This window comes from Theropithecus gelada, chromosome 14 (genome assembly GCF_003255815.1).
Source record: "Theropithecus gelada isolate Dixy chromosome 14, Tgel_1.0, whole genome shotgun sequence".
In the NCBI taxonomy this organism is placed as follows: domain Eukaryota; kingdom Metazoa; phylum Chordata; class Mammalia; order Primates; family Cercopithecidae; genus Theropithecus; species Theropithecus gelada.
Genome location: NC_037682.1, coordinates 121,270,171 through 121,285,742, shown reverse-complemented (window position 1 = coordinate 121,285,742; position 15,572 = coordinate 121,270,171). Strand labels below are relative to the sequence as shown.

The window sequence follows — 15,572 nt, the reverse complement described above, 5'->3', positions numbered from 1 at the left end:
TTTGGCCACATCCCCTTTGCTATGTTGTAGCCACACTGATCTACTTAAATGTGATGCCTGACTTCCACCTGGGGCCTTTGTAGCTGCCGCTCACTCTGCTACCAACGTGCCCTCCCACTGTGATCTTACCATTCGGATCTCAGGCCACCGTCCCCAGAGCCAGCGGCCCCGACCGGCCGCTCTCTACCACTGTGCCCGAGTTTTAACTCTGCACAGCACTTATCACCACCTGACATTTATTTTCTTGTTTTACTGTCTGTTTTTCTCCTATCGTCACATGAACTCCGGCAGGTACTATCTGCTTGTGGACCATTTTACTCTGTGACACACAGCAGACACAATAAAACTTGTTGAATAAATGAAGAAGATAAAGACTGGGAGAGGAAGAGGAGGTGAGAATTATATAAAATCAGGTGCCTGGAATAATCAGAATTAAGGAGGAAAATGGTAACAGGAAATCTCCTAGTCTCTTGCAATTTCATACCCCAGATATTCTTCCGCTAACGGAGTGAAGGTCAGTGAAACCCAAGGCTCCGTGGCTCACAGCCAGTGCATCTGTCCTTGGTTCCTCCTTCACCTTGCCATGTAAGCTCCAGTGGATTCTAGGCTTCTGAAGCCAGGGTGTGCTCATGCCCCACTTCACACGCCTTGCTTGCTCATATCTCTCTACTCTTGCCTAGCTTTCACTCCTGAGCCTCTGCAAGAAGTCCCACATGACCTTGACACAAACAGCTGGTACCCACCAATTTCCTCTTGAATTTCCTGGGCTACATAAGGTACTTTGTAGAGCAGAGAGAGGCTTTGGTTCCTTCTTTCTTCAATCACGTGGAGATGTGTCATCACCTGGAAGCAGAGTTACGGTGGAGAGGTGTTGTGATTGAAAACAACTAGGCCAGGAGGGAATTTGCAGCTGGAACATTGACACAACTTCTGGAAAAACCACTTTACAAAGTGTATTCTCTACAGAGTCTAGAGCAAAGCAACTGGTCAGGGGAAATGTATTACTCCTCACGCCGTATTTACTGACTGCTAAAGTATAAGAACGTGTTCAGCCTGGGCATGGTGGCTCACACCTGTAATTCTAGCACTTTGGGAGGGTGAGACAGGAGGATCACTTGAGCCAAGGAGTTTGAGACCAGCCTGGCCAACATGATGAAACCCTGCCTCTACCAAAAAATACAAAAATTAGCCAGGCATAGTACTGTGTGCCTGTAGTCACAGCTACTTGGGAGGCTAAGGCTGGAGGATCACTGGAGCCCAGGAGGTTTAGGCTACAGTGAGCTATGACTGTGCTACTGCACTCCAACCTAGGCAACAGAGCAAGATCCTGTCTCAAAAAAAAAAAAAAAAAAAGTGTTCAAACTGTATAATTCCCCCAGCTGATGTGAGAATTTATCTAAAGAGAGTGCTCCAAGTTAAGAGACAATTTATTAAAAAATGGCCACTAGCTACTGGATTTTCATTCGAGGCACTTAATACTAATCATATTGAGTTAAAAAAAAAAAAAAAAAAAGAGCCCTGATTTGTACAATGCTGAACGTTCAGTAAGGTTTTGCTGAGTGAAAGAAAAGAGTCAGTCGATTTCTACCACTGGTCAGATTAGATGGGATTAAAAAAGACTGAAATTACTGGCTGAAAAGTAGACTTGGCGACACAGGGAACCATTATGGATTTTGCTTAGTGAAGCAATTGCTTAAATGATTATTGTGGTAAATAAAGAATTAGTTTATTCCTATTTAACTAAATTGTTATTTTTTAAAAAACTCATGCTGAGGAATAAATAAACCTGATTTTAAGGGGGTGATACAGGAAGACTCATCCACCACAGCTCACTGCCTTTTCCGAATGCAAAAGTTCTAAGGTTATTCATTAAAAAAAAAAAAAAAAAAGCCATTAGAAGTGGTCACTATTTTTACAGCTTTTCAGGATGGAAGTGAAAGGTGACTCGGGCTAGCATCCACCTCAATGACATGGCGAGGTGTGTTGCTGTAGCTCCCATAAGCTTAAAAAGCAAAGTCATCCCTGCCTGGTTAGACCTGCAATTACCAAGCTTTTCCTAAAGAGGGCACTGGAAACCAATGGATTAATCACATGGGCTTGAAGCCATTAACATGAAGGGTCAACATGAGAAAAAAAGCTAAATGGAAAGATGCTTTTATTGTAGACTGACATCTCTCTGACCTTTTAAAGCAAGGATGAAAGCAATTTAATTTTGCATGTGCCATTCTGTCAATCAAGGAAAGCACAAGAGTGCCTTGAAGAAAAAATGCAAATGGAGCCCAAATGCAACACCCACAGGTTCAGCAAGCGTTGTCCTGCTACACCTCCCCAGAGGAACAGGGAGCCGTGTGAGAGCGGATGGTTCATACACTCACAGAGGACAAGAACCACAGGGTGGGAGACTGGAAATCAGTGTCTCTACAGCAAACCACTGGCTATAGTATAGGGGTAAAAGCACCATCTCACTCACATCCAGACAAGTAGATATGGCACAAGTTACAACAGGCTGAACATCTGCAAATTTTTCTAATGTTTAGATAACAGAATAGGGAACAAGGCAGAAAGTAAGCTTTGCCAGAATTACAGCTAAGAGCAGACAATAAGTAGCAGACAGGAGAGCTGGGTTTTCTCCCCAAAGGTGTTTTAAGATGGGAGGGCTCTACTTCCCACATTACTTGGTGTGGAAGCTTGATCTCACTTGCAAGAATTCTCTACTTACTACACTGATCAAAATCTCTCCTTCCCTTCTACTCTCACACAAAACTGGCTAAAATACAACACAATAATTTAATTTTAAAACAGGAAGTTTGGAAAGTGATTAAGTCTTTTCAAAAATCAAGTAGACTCCAAAAGTCTAAGCCCTGTCAAGATGCATGCATTTTCCATCCAGGCCTCTTAGACTTTCTCTTCTTCTGCTGCATCCAGCGTGAAGCAAAGCCTTGAGCTCCAGGCCCACACCAGATGCCTCTTAGGGTATCCAGCCCAGCCCCTTTCCACTTTCTTCCCACTCTTTAAAAGCCTGAGCTCTTTCATTCCCCAAAACAACCAGCTTCTGAAGTGAACTCTATATATCTAAGAACACCTGCTCTGGGCTTGGGGGGAGTGGCTCACGCCTGTAATCCTAGAACTTTGGGAGGCTGAGGTGGGCGGATTACCTGAGGTGCCAGGAGTTCAAGACCAGCCTGGTCAATATGGTGAAACCCCGTCTCTACTGAAACCACAAAAATTAACCAGGTGTTATGGCGGGCGCCTGTAATCCCAGCTACTCGGGAGGCTGAAGCAAGAGAATTGTTTGAACCCGGGAGGCGGAGGTTGCAGTGAGCTGAGATGGCGCCACTGCAGTCCAGCCTGAGTGATAGAGTGGGACGCCACCTCAAAAAACAAACAAACAAACCCACAAAACACCTGCTCTTCACTCTCTCTACACTAGCGTGTGAGCTGCTCAAGGGCACTCAGGGGAGTCAGCCCGGCAGCACTGAATGCTAGTGTGGAATCTGGCACTCAGACAGACCCCAGCTCCACAAACGGAGCAGCTCAGCTCCAACACCCCAAAGGCCTCTAGGCACGTTATCTTTTCATCTTCACACACACAGCAACTGTGGGGAAGGAGGGTTTCTGGACTGACAGGCCAGCACCCGTGCAGTGAGTGAGCCCACGTACCTTGGCACTCACAATCGCCACAGCACTGTATTTACAATATGAGAGGAAATGAAATAAGATCAGCGTTGTTACCATAAGGCCCTCTAGGAACACTAACAGGATGGGCTACGAGACTTCCTGTTTACACGGAAGCTAGCAGTCTGGTAGGCAAGTTCATTTTTATGAATACAAGAAAGTAAAACTCAAGTTAACATATGAACAACACCAATATGAGAAATAGGAACCAGAAACAAACCTCTATAGATGAAAGTAAAGCTGGACAAAACCTAGGAATGTAAAAGTGTCTGTCTAAACAAAAACTATACTGCACAAAACAAGAGACCAATTTTTAAGATCTGCTTGATAAATGTACCTAGAAAAGGATCTTGAATACTGGTTCTGGCAATATTTAAATCAGAAATAAATGATATAAAAAAATCGGAAATTGTTTAAGTACAAAGTAGTTAATATAAAAAAGTATAAAAAAAGATGTTTTAAAAATAGTACCCTTGCAAAAACCAGCTCATGTACCCAATGTCTTCGGAAATCAAAAATCATTTTCTAAGGACTAATAACAAGTACAACTAGCAGTCCTGTTCAACCAGTAGTGCTGTTCAACCATTAGTCAAGGCATTATGTTCCCCACTGGAAATGCCCTCACAGCAACAATTTCTACTACATCTACTGTACCTGGGATTTCATCTGGGCCGCCTTTTCTGGGTCAACAGCCAACACATGCTGATAATGACGGATGGTATGCAGGCGATCTTTGTTTTCAGCACGGACATAACGCCGTAAGGCCTGGAGAATGCGATGAGGCTGCAAGAGAGAACAGTTGTTTTAATATCCAGAGACTAGAGAAATGAAAATAGGCAGGAAAACAAAAGCTTAAAAAGTTCACTTAAGAATGTAAAGCTCAGCTAGGCACAAGAATGAAAGCTGTAACTCTGAAAGCTTTTTTAGCTTACCAAGTAACTAAAAAACTGTCTAGGTAAAATAGCAAAACTAAGTTCTGAAGTTATATCGGCTCCTTAACATACAGTATTTTCCAGAATCTCCAGCTCACTATTCTCTTCAGATCTGTCCTTTTTCCTGGCTCAGCCTCTGACGTCTGAATTACAAGCTAGGTAGTCTCCTGTGTCTCCCAAAGAGAGAAGACTTTAACTGGCTTACTTAAGGATACAAATATCCTCCTAATTCTTTCCATCCCCCAAAGCAAGGCAGGTTAGTGTTAAGGGACAAAATCATTTGAGACCACTCACACAAGAGTTTCAGAAGAAATTACTTTACCCCTTTCTTCATAATCTTATTTACAATGTAACTTCTTCAAAAGTCTTCATGAAAAGCATGTTTCCATTCTTTGAAAGGAAGTTCAATAACTGGATAATTACCAATCAATTTCCCGAGGTTATACTTTTCTAGTGTAAAACACTTTCACATCACAGGCATAAAGCGATGTCATGCTTAGCTTATATACGCAGATATTAGAATGTAATACCTTTTCCTCCCTCATCGTCTTTTCTTAGCTTCAGCTTTGCCAGAACTTGTCATACAAATGTCACTTTTACTGACCTGAGTGTCATACACTGGTCCCCTACATACACCACCTCAGGACAGGCAGCAATAGGCGCAGGACTCATCAATGATTTGGCTCTGTCTGTGACTCACCCGTGGTGGGTCAGACTGCAAGGCAGCCAGGTAGTTCTCCAGAGCCATCCGACGGCGGTCGTTCAGCATAGCCTCCACTCGGGCCAGGTGGGTCTCCACCAGCTGCTGCTTCTCACTGGCTGCTTCCTTCTCTAAAGCTTTAACCATGGCTTGGAAGTGCTAAACCAAGAGAGCAGGAACCACATATGATTTGTGGCACCCAGAGGAAGCATAGGCAAGCAACCTTAGACCCCAGTGCTTCTCCTGTCAGTGCCCATGCAAGACAGTAACAGGTTCGGAGAGTGGAGCAAGGGTAGGATCCACAGTCTACTTCATTCTACCTTCATTCTACTTCTATCAGGAGAATTACTTCCTTCTTTAAAGACAGCAAGTTAAATCTCAGCGTCAGAGGGCTTCTTTAATATATTTACAACTGAAAGTGCTAGTGCCTGCAAGCCCAAGGCCTCAATATGCACTATAAAAAAAGGAACACTGTCCTTCCCACATTGCAGCAAGGCACCAACTTCCAAACCCTGAGACCACTGACCAATGGGAGTTATGTGGTAAGTTCTGTTGAAGCATTCCTGTCATTAGGTTGGTGCAAAAGTAATTGTGGTTTTTGCCATTACTGTCAATAAAATCATGAAGCGCACGTTATCTGTGAGGTATCCGGCCAGGTTTACAGGTAGTTTAAGCCTGCTGAACTAAATTTCCCTGAACAAAATGCATTGGCTTCTGTAGGAATTAAAATTGTTAGATATTCTAAGCGATCAATAAAAAAGGTTGTTAAAATTACTTTTAACACTTTATTAAAGTGTTGACATTTGGAGGAAAGACATTTCAGCTAAACATAAAATGATTTAAAATTTACACAATCAGTTTTGTAAAAACCAAATCAGTCCTGGAAATTGCTATCCCTATTCCTAGCAACACTCTTCTACTGAAAGGGAATGCAGTTTGCTGCTATGATTTTAGTTATAGTCGACAAAGTTAGAGATGAATTGTATCAGAGATCTTTATTTTCTATCCTTTGACTTTCAATTAGTCTTAAAAAAATTCAGTACTGCTGAAAAACAAGTCACAGTCTAAGGTTGAAATTGGCAGAGGACTTTTGCCAGGAAAGCAGAACTAACAAGAGGCAGCTGGGCTAAGGTTACCTTCTGGCATGAATTAGGTGTGCTCTGGTGCGGGTTTGGTTTTCTTCTACCATAGGTGAGCAATACGTGAGGTGAAAAAGAAAAACAGGCCAGCTGCAACTTCCTTGTAAGCCCTCACCTAAAAGGAGGCGGTGTCCAATTCTAACTTCGTTGGGAATGGGGCTCTGACCGTATTTTCCAATGGTGAGGCTGAAAGCTACGTCCCTGGAGAAAGCATCTTACCTGAATCAGAGTCTGCCTCTCTGCTTTGGGGAGGTTCTTTGCTTGAAGCTCTGCCTCTTCCCATTCCTTCTTTACCTAGAACAAAGGTCAAAAACACTGTCAGCAGTGATTAGTACCCTGAAACAACGCCTCCATTTTCTAAAAATATCGTCAGATGCTAAATCTAATAGGAAACTACAAAAGGAAACCAATCACACGATCCCTTATGAGCTTAGCATTGTTACTGCCTCAGAAGGTTCTAGGCCTCAACTATCCCCAGATGGAGCCTCAATTCCATGACCTCTTTGTTACATAACCTTGGGTAAGTTATTTACAAGTCTCTGTGTCTTAGTCTCCTCACCAAAAAAATTGAGGTTAATACCTACTTTTCAGAGCTGATGTGGATAAAACAATGAGCATTTTTCAAACTGTAAGCCCAACATGGGACTGTGTGGGATTGGGGTGGAGCTTAGGCCTAGCAAGACATTCCCTTTTCAATTCTCTTTCAATCCTGAGTAAATCCAAAAGAAAAGATGCACTTTGGTGTTCCTGCTGCTCTCTTATAACCCTTTTAAAGGAACAGAAACATCCCGGAGACACAGAACCTTCCACGACAGCAGTATCTGGCTAGCATGTATTTGGACATGTTTGCTTTCATCTAATACATTTGTATGGTTGGTCACTTTCTTCTCACGGCAAATAGTACTCGCTTTTTATTGATAACAGCGATACAAAGTTTCCTTCTTTAAAATAAAATAAATTTTAAAGCAAGTTAATTGCCCAAAAAAAGGGGCAGATAACGGTATAGGAAGTACTCAGCAGAGTGTCCGGGACATGCTAAGTGCTCACAGGGTAATTATACTATGATCCAGATGCAGGTGGGGAAGAAGTTCACCCAGAAGGCAGCTCCACTGGTAACTCTCTCCTGCCTCACCAGTCCTTACACATCAGCACGACTATCTAGGAGAAGCTATTACTCTTCTTCATCTATGAGAACCATGCTACCCAGAGCCAAGTGCCATGAAGATGAAGGAACTGTCGAGGTTTACCCTGTCCATTCGGTTGCGGTGCCGAATCTCCAGCTGCTCCTTAGCCTTCTGGAAGCGAGCATGCTCATTGTCATCTGCGGAGGTCTCGAAATACACATCAACGTCATTGGTTGGCAGAGGAGTTGGAGGAACTGAAACAAAATTACAGAGGGAGTTCTCTTTGGGATCAGGTGCACTGTGCTCTAGGAAGAAAACCCAGCTCAGGACCTGCAGAACGGACTCAAATTGTTTTGTGGCATTCTCTAAGTGCAGGGCGCTGCTATCTGCCAAGACTTCACTTGGTTAGATTACAGTGGGCAATCTTCCTTACACAACATCCATCAACCATGTCAGACCATGCTAATACAGCAATTTATTGGCAGCTACAGCACCAATGAGGCATCTACTTAAGACCTCAGGGCCGAAAAAGAGGTGGTTTCTTCTATACCTTCCCTTCAGTGCTCGAACCCTGGAAACCTAAACAATAGCTACTTTATTCATCATAACTGAGCATCTGAACAGAGACAAGCGCAGAAATCAGACCCTGTAGAGGCACTTTTATGCAATTCCCTATTTTTGAAGAAATTTATTACTCAGGGACCTCCGCTCTTCTGGCTATCTTTGAGTCTTAATTTACAATGGAAAACAGGCTCAACTGAATGTTCTTTGCATACACGCTGGGTAGAGAAAGTCCCAATCACGCCAGCTGTAGTTTTGAGTTTTCAGTATCACTGAAGGACTCTCAGCGCCACCAAAGTGACAGAACCAACAAAGGTAAAACTAAGTTGCTCTATTTGACAAGGACACCTTTCACCGATATGAAGATAGGGCTTTTTGATCCATGACACTGACCAATAGGGCTTCCCAAGCGTTCCCCAGAGCACAGGTCTATTGGAGCACCCCCGCCTGCTGGATGGGCATAATCTCTTATAGGGCCCAAGCAAGTGAGTGTCTGCACGATGGAATTTAGCCTGATAAGGGAAACGACTAAGATGGCAAGTTTACTCAGTCAGCCTCTCAAGACATACCTAAGGTAACCCTTACTAGCCTAATTCATACAAGATTTCCCAAGCTGGTGTGGACTTGCTTGGTAGATTATGACACAATTTCAGAGCTAAGTGGAGAGTGAATGCCAAGATTCAACCGATTTTTAATTCAGAAGCAAATTCACCTAATTTCTAGAATTGCATCATTTTAATACATTAAAACAACTGTATAATTGATGAATAGAGCTACAAATTAGCCAGCCAGTTCAACTTTTTCTGTCGGAAGCATCTTTTATTTGCCCCTTTGTTTAACAGAACTAAACATGACAACTAAAGTCATGAAGAATATGAGCCCTATGTAAGTTTTAAAAGGATGTCAATATCCCACTTTCAGATTAACTAAATGAGAATCTATAACTTAGTGAACGCCATTCCCCAAGGCACTCGGAGGCTCAGTGAAGGAGAATTTCAAGCGCTGCAGCCCATTGTGCGGATCAGCGACACGTGCCTGTGCTGTAAAGGCCTGAGCGCTGGAGACGGAGCCTTTGGTTCATATAGCTGGACTGGATAAAGATAACGGCAAACACAGGCTGCTTCCACCCTCCCTGGGACCAGAGTGGAGAGGACAGTGGGCTGAAAGGCTTCTTTCTGAAGACACCCTGGGTCCCCGTGGAATCACACACGTGATCACGAAGCCGGCACATCCGCCAGCCTCAGCCCCTTCAAAGAAGAACAAAAACGTTCCCACTGGAAGGAAACCTGATGCTTCTCAACCTGCAAAGCCCTCCAGGCAGAGGCCCCACAGAGCATGAACACTGCTGCTCCGAGGCAAATCTTACCCAAGCCACAGCAAACAGCTTTACAGACCTGCCACTCCATCATGTCTCACAGCACTTCCTAGCTGACCCTTCAGGTAGAGATCACCACCTCCACACTCACTGGGGTTGCTCAGGCTTCAGCCCAAGTTTTACAAAGCAGTAAGTCTCACAATAATTTCTACTTCTGAATCTTTCCTGAAAACGCAAAGTTTATTCACCAAGGTTCCCTAAGGACTCTTTTTATTTCACCTTTCAACTGTTACAGAATAAATCAGCTTTCCTGGAGTTGGAAGGGAAGCACTCAAAGCATTGCCATATTACATTAAGATGTGAAAGATCTTTTGGTAGAAGGAAGGAAGAGGGAACATGAAGAGATTTGAATGAAAATCCATCAGAGCTATAGCCAAATCCTTCATAGCAAATTATTATTCCAACAAATTCCAGAGTAGGAACCAAGAAAAACGGTCTGGCCTGAGGATCTTCCTAATGTGTAGGTTAGTGCTGCAAGGTGAGAGACTGAAGCTCTTAACGAGAAAAAGGAGTAGCCATGGAGAAAAGGGAAACTCTTGGTAGAAACTCTTCCTACCAACGTCCAGCATAAACCCAACTCAACTGAACCACTGACCTTCCCGTCACACCAAAGCACACACCAACTGAAATCCTCTCACTTCCTAAAGCTGTGTGACCCGGGTGCACAATATTGAAGCAACACAGTGAGTCACTACCACTTGGCTGCTAGCTCTCTTCTAGAGTGCATTATGCAAGATATTTCCATACTCTAGACTGCCCAAAGTACTTCATTGTCACTCCTTTCAAGAGCAGGCATCCCGTGAGCTGGCATGCATCACAGGGGTCAGAGACAGGGCAGTTCAAAGACAGGAATGTTCAGTGCCTCTGAGCTAGAGCCAGCCCAAGGCACAGCTGCCTTCCCCCACCAACACTACAGTGGCCCGGGGCCTGCAGACTCCAAAGCCGGACGAGAAAGGACAAGCCCCTGGCCGTGCCGCCCGCTATACCAAGGCGGGTGCGCACCACCACCACTGAGCACCACCAGACACACGGTGAGCACAGGACATGAGAATTGAGCTTACCACTGCCGGAAGGAGAGCAAAGCCTAGACCTAGAAAGCACAAAGATGAGGGGAAGACGACTGACAGCAAACACCCGAGTGGGCAGGGACACCACACAGATGCAGCCACGAGGACGGCGGGGAGACGGACGCCGGACAGGACGGTGCTGCCGCACAGGACCCCCGCAAGGCGGGACTTACTCATCGCTTTACACACAGCCATACAATAATCCTCAGACTCAAAATTGTTCCTGTTGCCGCCGCAGCCGCCATATATAAAGCGCACACACTTTCCCTTGGAGAGGTCGAAGTACCAACGAGGCATCACGGCCCGGCAGGGCCCCGTCATCGCCTCCTGGGAGCAGACAGCTGTGTGAAAACGGTCAGAGTGTCAGCAGGACAGAGGCAGTGACGTCAAATGTTTCAAAATGCTACAGGCCAGCAAGCCGGGGAATGGGCTGGGGGAGGCCTGAGACAGGACAGAGCCCAGAGGCCCTGGCTGGCAGAATGCTCCAGCTCAGGCCAGCCTTGCTGAGGACAAGTTGCTTCCCCATGGAGTAGAGACATTTAGGAACTGGGGTATTTTTTTGGCACCCTCTGGAGTCTAGATCTAAGTTTAGATTGACGTAGAGCAATCCCTTTGTCTCACAGCTGTTGAGAGCCTCGCATTTCTGATCTGTTCAGTGGAGTTATCTGCCTCGTTTGTCTATTCAGGAGACAATGTGAGTGGAAAGGCTGTTTTAAGTGGTGATACCGGAGTAAAGACTAAAGCATTTAGAACAGACAATTGTTCCCCGTTTTTTTTTTTTTTTTTTTTTTTTTTGAGACAGAGCCTCGCTCTGTCGCCCAGGCTGGAGTGCAGTGGCCGGATCTCAGCTCACTGCAAGCTCCACCTCCTGGGTTTACGCCATTCTCCTGCCTCAGCCTCCCAAGTAGCTGGGACTACAGATGCCGGCAACCTCACCCAGCTAGTTTTTTGTATTTTTTAGTAGAGACGGGGTTTCACCATGTTAGCCAGGATGGTCTCAATCTCCTGACCTTGTGATCCGCCTGTCTCAGCCTCCCAAAGTGCTGGGATTACAGGCTTGAGCCACCGCGCCCAGCCTTGTTTCCCATTTTTACGTTCTCTAAGGCAAATCATAAACTTCTCAACTGGTTAAGTAATTTCCCCCAACTTGGGTCCTAAATAATTCTTCAGCTCTTAATTGCTTTCAAATATACAATCAGCAGGAGGCTGCATGTTACTGGCTCTGGAACTACTGCAACCTTTTCTTGTTTTAATTGGCAAGATAAAAAAAAACTGCAGGCCCTAATTTGTTACCAGCAGGTCAATAAATTTCACCCTCCCAACTAAAACATCTGGACAAATAGGGCAGCCTACAGATTAGAACAAACGCAGGAAAAGAAAAACCAGGCAAGCCAGTTCTATTCTAGGAGGCCAGGACTTGAGTGGTATCAAAGAGGGGAGCTTCCCTTGGGGAGGGAGTATTTTAGGTTGAACGTGGAAGAATCCTGCTGAAGGGCGGACTATGCTGTCTGTCTTACTCTCTAGTCCTTGTTCTCTAATTCAATCCTACACCTCTCCCTGGATGTGCCTGCCTGCCCACTTTGTTAAGACGGCACCATCACTGCACTGAAGAGCTGAACTCACCTTTAGTGCAGAGATACCACACCTTTCCTTCTATGACTGACTTACCTGTAACAGACACAATGCAAAAGTCTAAGTGAATAATTACCATGTGGATTTCAAAGCCATGGCTCTACATGCGGTTACCTTTGACATCGTGAGTAATTTCCTTGTCTGACATGGGGCCATCGCTGTTGGGTTCAGTGGGGTTCTCCTCATTGTAGTCATCTCCTTTAAAGGTGTCGTAGTAGTAATCTCGGTCTTCCACTACTTCCTCCCCTTCTTCCTCATCCTCATCATCCTCATCCACAGCTGCTTCTGTGAAATCTTCCAGATCTGCTTCAGTAGGAAATTCACTGAAGGCCAAAATAGAAAAAAGGAAGGTTAATAACTCCTATGTGCAAAGCACAACAATGAGTCCCGTCTCTATTCTGAAACACAAAAACAGAGGCAGGAAATAAGCTCAATGCACATTTCACTGTGCCACTAAGACCCTGAGCCCAGCTACATCAGCAAACGGGAAGCATTTGAATCTAATCATGATAAAACAGTAAGACAAATCCAAATTCAGGAATATTATGTTAAACAAATGGCGTGGATTCTTAAAAAATATCATAGTAACCTGCAGAAAATAACACAGCCCAGAATGATGTAAACACAAAAGTCACAGGTATTCCTGTGACTGGCGATGGCTAGAATGAAATGTAAGCTTAATCAACTCTAGCAGAACACAAAGGAATGCCCAGCTTATCCAGAAGTGAGGGACTAGCAGCCAGCAGCCATCTTTACAGAAGGGCTAACAAAAAGGCAAAATGACTTCACAGCTCAAAGTAGAAGTTACCTTTTATAAATATCATAGTCTTCCTCTTCATCTTCTTCTTCTTCCTCTTCCTCCTCCTCTTCCTCCTCTTCTTTTGACACAGACTCAATAATCTTTGTCTGAGGGCAGCACACATATTCAGTGCCATGGAACTGGTCTACCCCACATGGGAGCAGCATGCCGTAGCTATATAAGGTCATTCCCTGAGTCAGACATGCCTAAAATAAACCCACAGACCATATCAGAACATATTCCAGAGTAAATATAGTCAAATATACTCTGATCTCTACCCTCATCCAAAATAAACCCCCCTATCAAACCACTTCGCAATGCTTTCTCTTATGAACATGTAAATTTTCTGTCAAAAAATTGTAATATTATTGTAAGATTTATACATGTTAATTTATACATGTTAATAAGATTTAATTAATCCCCAGATCATGGGGAAACATGATCTGGTCCAAAAATACTGAAATCCCAAACGTGGAAACAAGTCAGGAAAAGAGACTTTTTCTTCTAATAATGACCAAAACCAGATAAGGTGGTCAATGTTAATTTATATTCATCACTGGTGCAAGCACTACTTCAGTATTTGATCAAAGGAAGATTACTGACAAAAAAGCAGAGCCAACCATGTTACAGAAGACAAGAAAGGGTATTTCTCACCACCAGAAAAGTGAGATGGCATGCAATCCTGCCTGTGCATATGTCCAGACCCACATTTTCTATAACTGGTGATTTCCATGCAGGCCTTAGGGTTAGGATGGTTTCCTGGGAGCCTCACCAGCAGCACACAATATTCTCGCTCAGCCACCTCCTTAACATCCTCAACTTCAGAAGCTGGACTGTCAACGCTGAACTCTCCTATACAAATACGTACTTCTCTCCCAAAAATTTCTAACTTATAAGACAGAAGTAATTATAAATCTTAAGGAGATAAGGGGAAAACAAAAGTAACTGAAAAGCATGGTGAGATTTGGAGAAAACTGCTATCTTCTCTCCTAATAGATACAACAACAGCTGACTCCCCCGCTCAGTTCTCTTACCTCTTTGACTACTGTGTGCCAGTGCTGGTGATTCTCGCACACCTCCATCCGCTCTTTGTGGAAAAACTGGCACTTTTCTGGAACTAGCAGAACATCACTTACAAATTCACCCACTGGAAAAGAGAACCTTTGTCAAAGTGGATCTGACCACAATTTCAAGGTGAAAATGCCTCTCACTGAAGTTTGTGATGATAGTTTACATAGCCAGGAGCAGTCTAATGTATACAAGCAGGTGCACATCTCATACCTTCAAAAGCTGACTGGACAGTACAGTTCTAGCCAAGCAGCCACAAGAACTCACCAATCTGTCAAGAGCCATGATGCCAGGGACCTCTGAAAAGCCCCCTGACTGCAGCCCCGCTGCAGGGCTACAGCAACACGTGACGGGGAATATAACAGGATCGCCACCATGCCCACCTCAAACACACAGCTACTCTCTCTCCATGGCTCTCACTTCCGTATTTCTGCCCATATTCTATTTCTATTCCGTATTTCTGCCAATATTCTATCGCTCCAGTGGTAAGAGGAAGGGAGTTGCTGATGTGGTAAGTATGGGAAGACGGGCTCCTGACATAACAAGCTGTAGCAGTGTAGCAGTCCCCCCACATGAAAAACGCCGAAGAAACTAAAACCGGCTGTTCTACTGAAGTACAGATGAATCTTACTTCAGACAAAACACAATGTAATAAATGAATCCAGTAAGAATAATCAACGATTAATTACAAAGGGGCCTTTACAGTGGGAAGCCTTGGAAAACTACCGTAGCCAGATAACACAACCAATTTAACCTACTGATAATGAGCAAACTGGTATGTGTGACGTCCTACAAAAGGCTATATCACCTACACAGCGTTTCTGCCAAAATATATGTCATTTGAATCTAATCATGCTGAAACAATAAGACAAATCCAAATTCAGGGATATTATGTTAAACAAATGGCATGGACTCTTAAAAAATATCATTGTAATGAAAGTTTTTGTTTTTAAAGACAGACTAGGGAACGATTCTAGATGAAATGTAGTATGTGATCCTTTTAAAAAGGAAGATATAAAAAACACTAGTTGGACACTCAGGAAAATTTCCCAAACATGACAACTGTATTGTCATTATATATAGAAGAATGTCCCTGGCTCTTAGGAGAAACCAGCTGAAATACTTAGAAATCAACTGTCATGGTAGCTCAACTTATTTTCAAATGGTTTAGCAACACAAAAATATATATGAGATGCAGAGAGAGAAAAACATCAGGCAAAATTGGAGAATCTAGGTAAAGGGTATAAAGGTATTCACTATTACATTTTCTAAAACTTGTTCCAAAAAGTTGGGAGAAAGATACACATAGCTGTTTATTTACAAGGAACAAAAGTGGTATCTGATTTGTTTCCAAATAATTAGGGTTGTGAGGGAGTGGGCCTATAGAAGGAGGAAGAGTGGCTCATGAACTGATGACGGTTACACAGCTGGGCAACCAGTACGTGAGGGTGAACAGTACCATCGTCTTGTTTGGCCATGTTTGTAACTTGCCACAAGAAA

The 15,572-nt window shown here is 43.8% G+C and overlaps 1 protein-coding gene across 9 annotated transcripts in view; it reads right to left on the bottom strand.

The window, feature by feature from the left end:
- APLP2 (amyloid beta precursor like protein 2) overlaps positions 1-15,572 on the bottom strand; it is a 72,693-nt gene that overhangs the window by 10,224 nt on the left and 46,897 nt on the right. For 4 of the 9 annotated variants that reach the window (XM_025358240.1, XM_025358241.1, XM_025358245.1 and 1 more), the window contains 9 exons: positions 14,039-14,151; positions 13,014-13,210; positions 12,320-12,528; positions 10,747-10,914; positions 7,694-7,824; positions 6,666-6,740; positions 5,308-5,466; positions 4,330-4,458; positions 744-843 (listed from right to left, as the gene is read on the bottom strand). In XM_025358240.1, coding sequence (XP_025214025.1) covers positions 744-843; positions 4,330-4,458; positions 5,308-5,466; positions 6,666-6,740; positions 7,694-7,824; positions 10,747-10,914; positions 12,320-12,528; positions 13,014-13,210; positions 14,039-14,151 — 1,281 coding nt within the window. The remainder of the gene's footprint in view (positions 1-743; positions 844-4,329; positions 4,459-5,307; positions 5,467-6,665; positions 6,741-7,693; positions 7,825-10,746; positions 10,915-12,319; positions 12,529-13,013; positions 13,211-14,038; positions 14,152-15,572) is intronic. The other 5 variants (XM_025358244.1, XM_025358246.1, XM_025358247.1 and 2 more) reach the window with 3 other exon arrangements.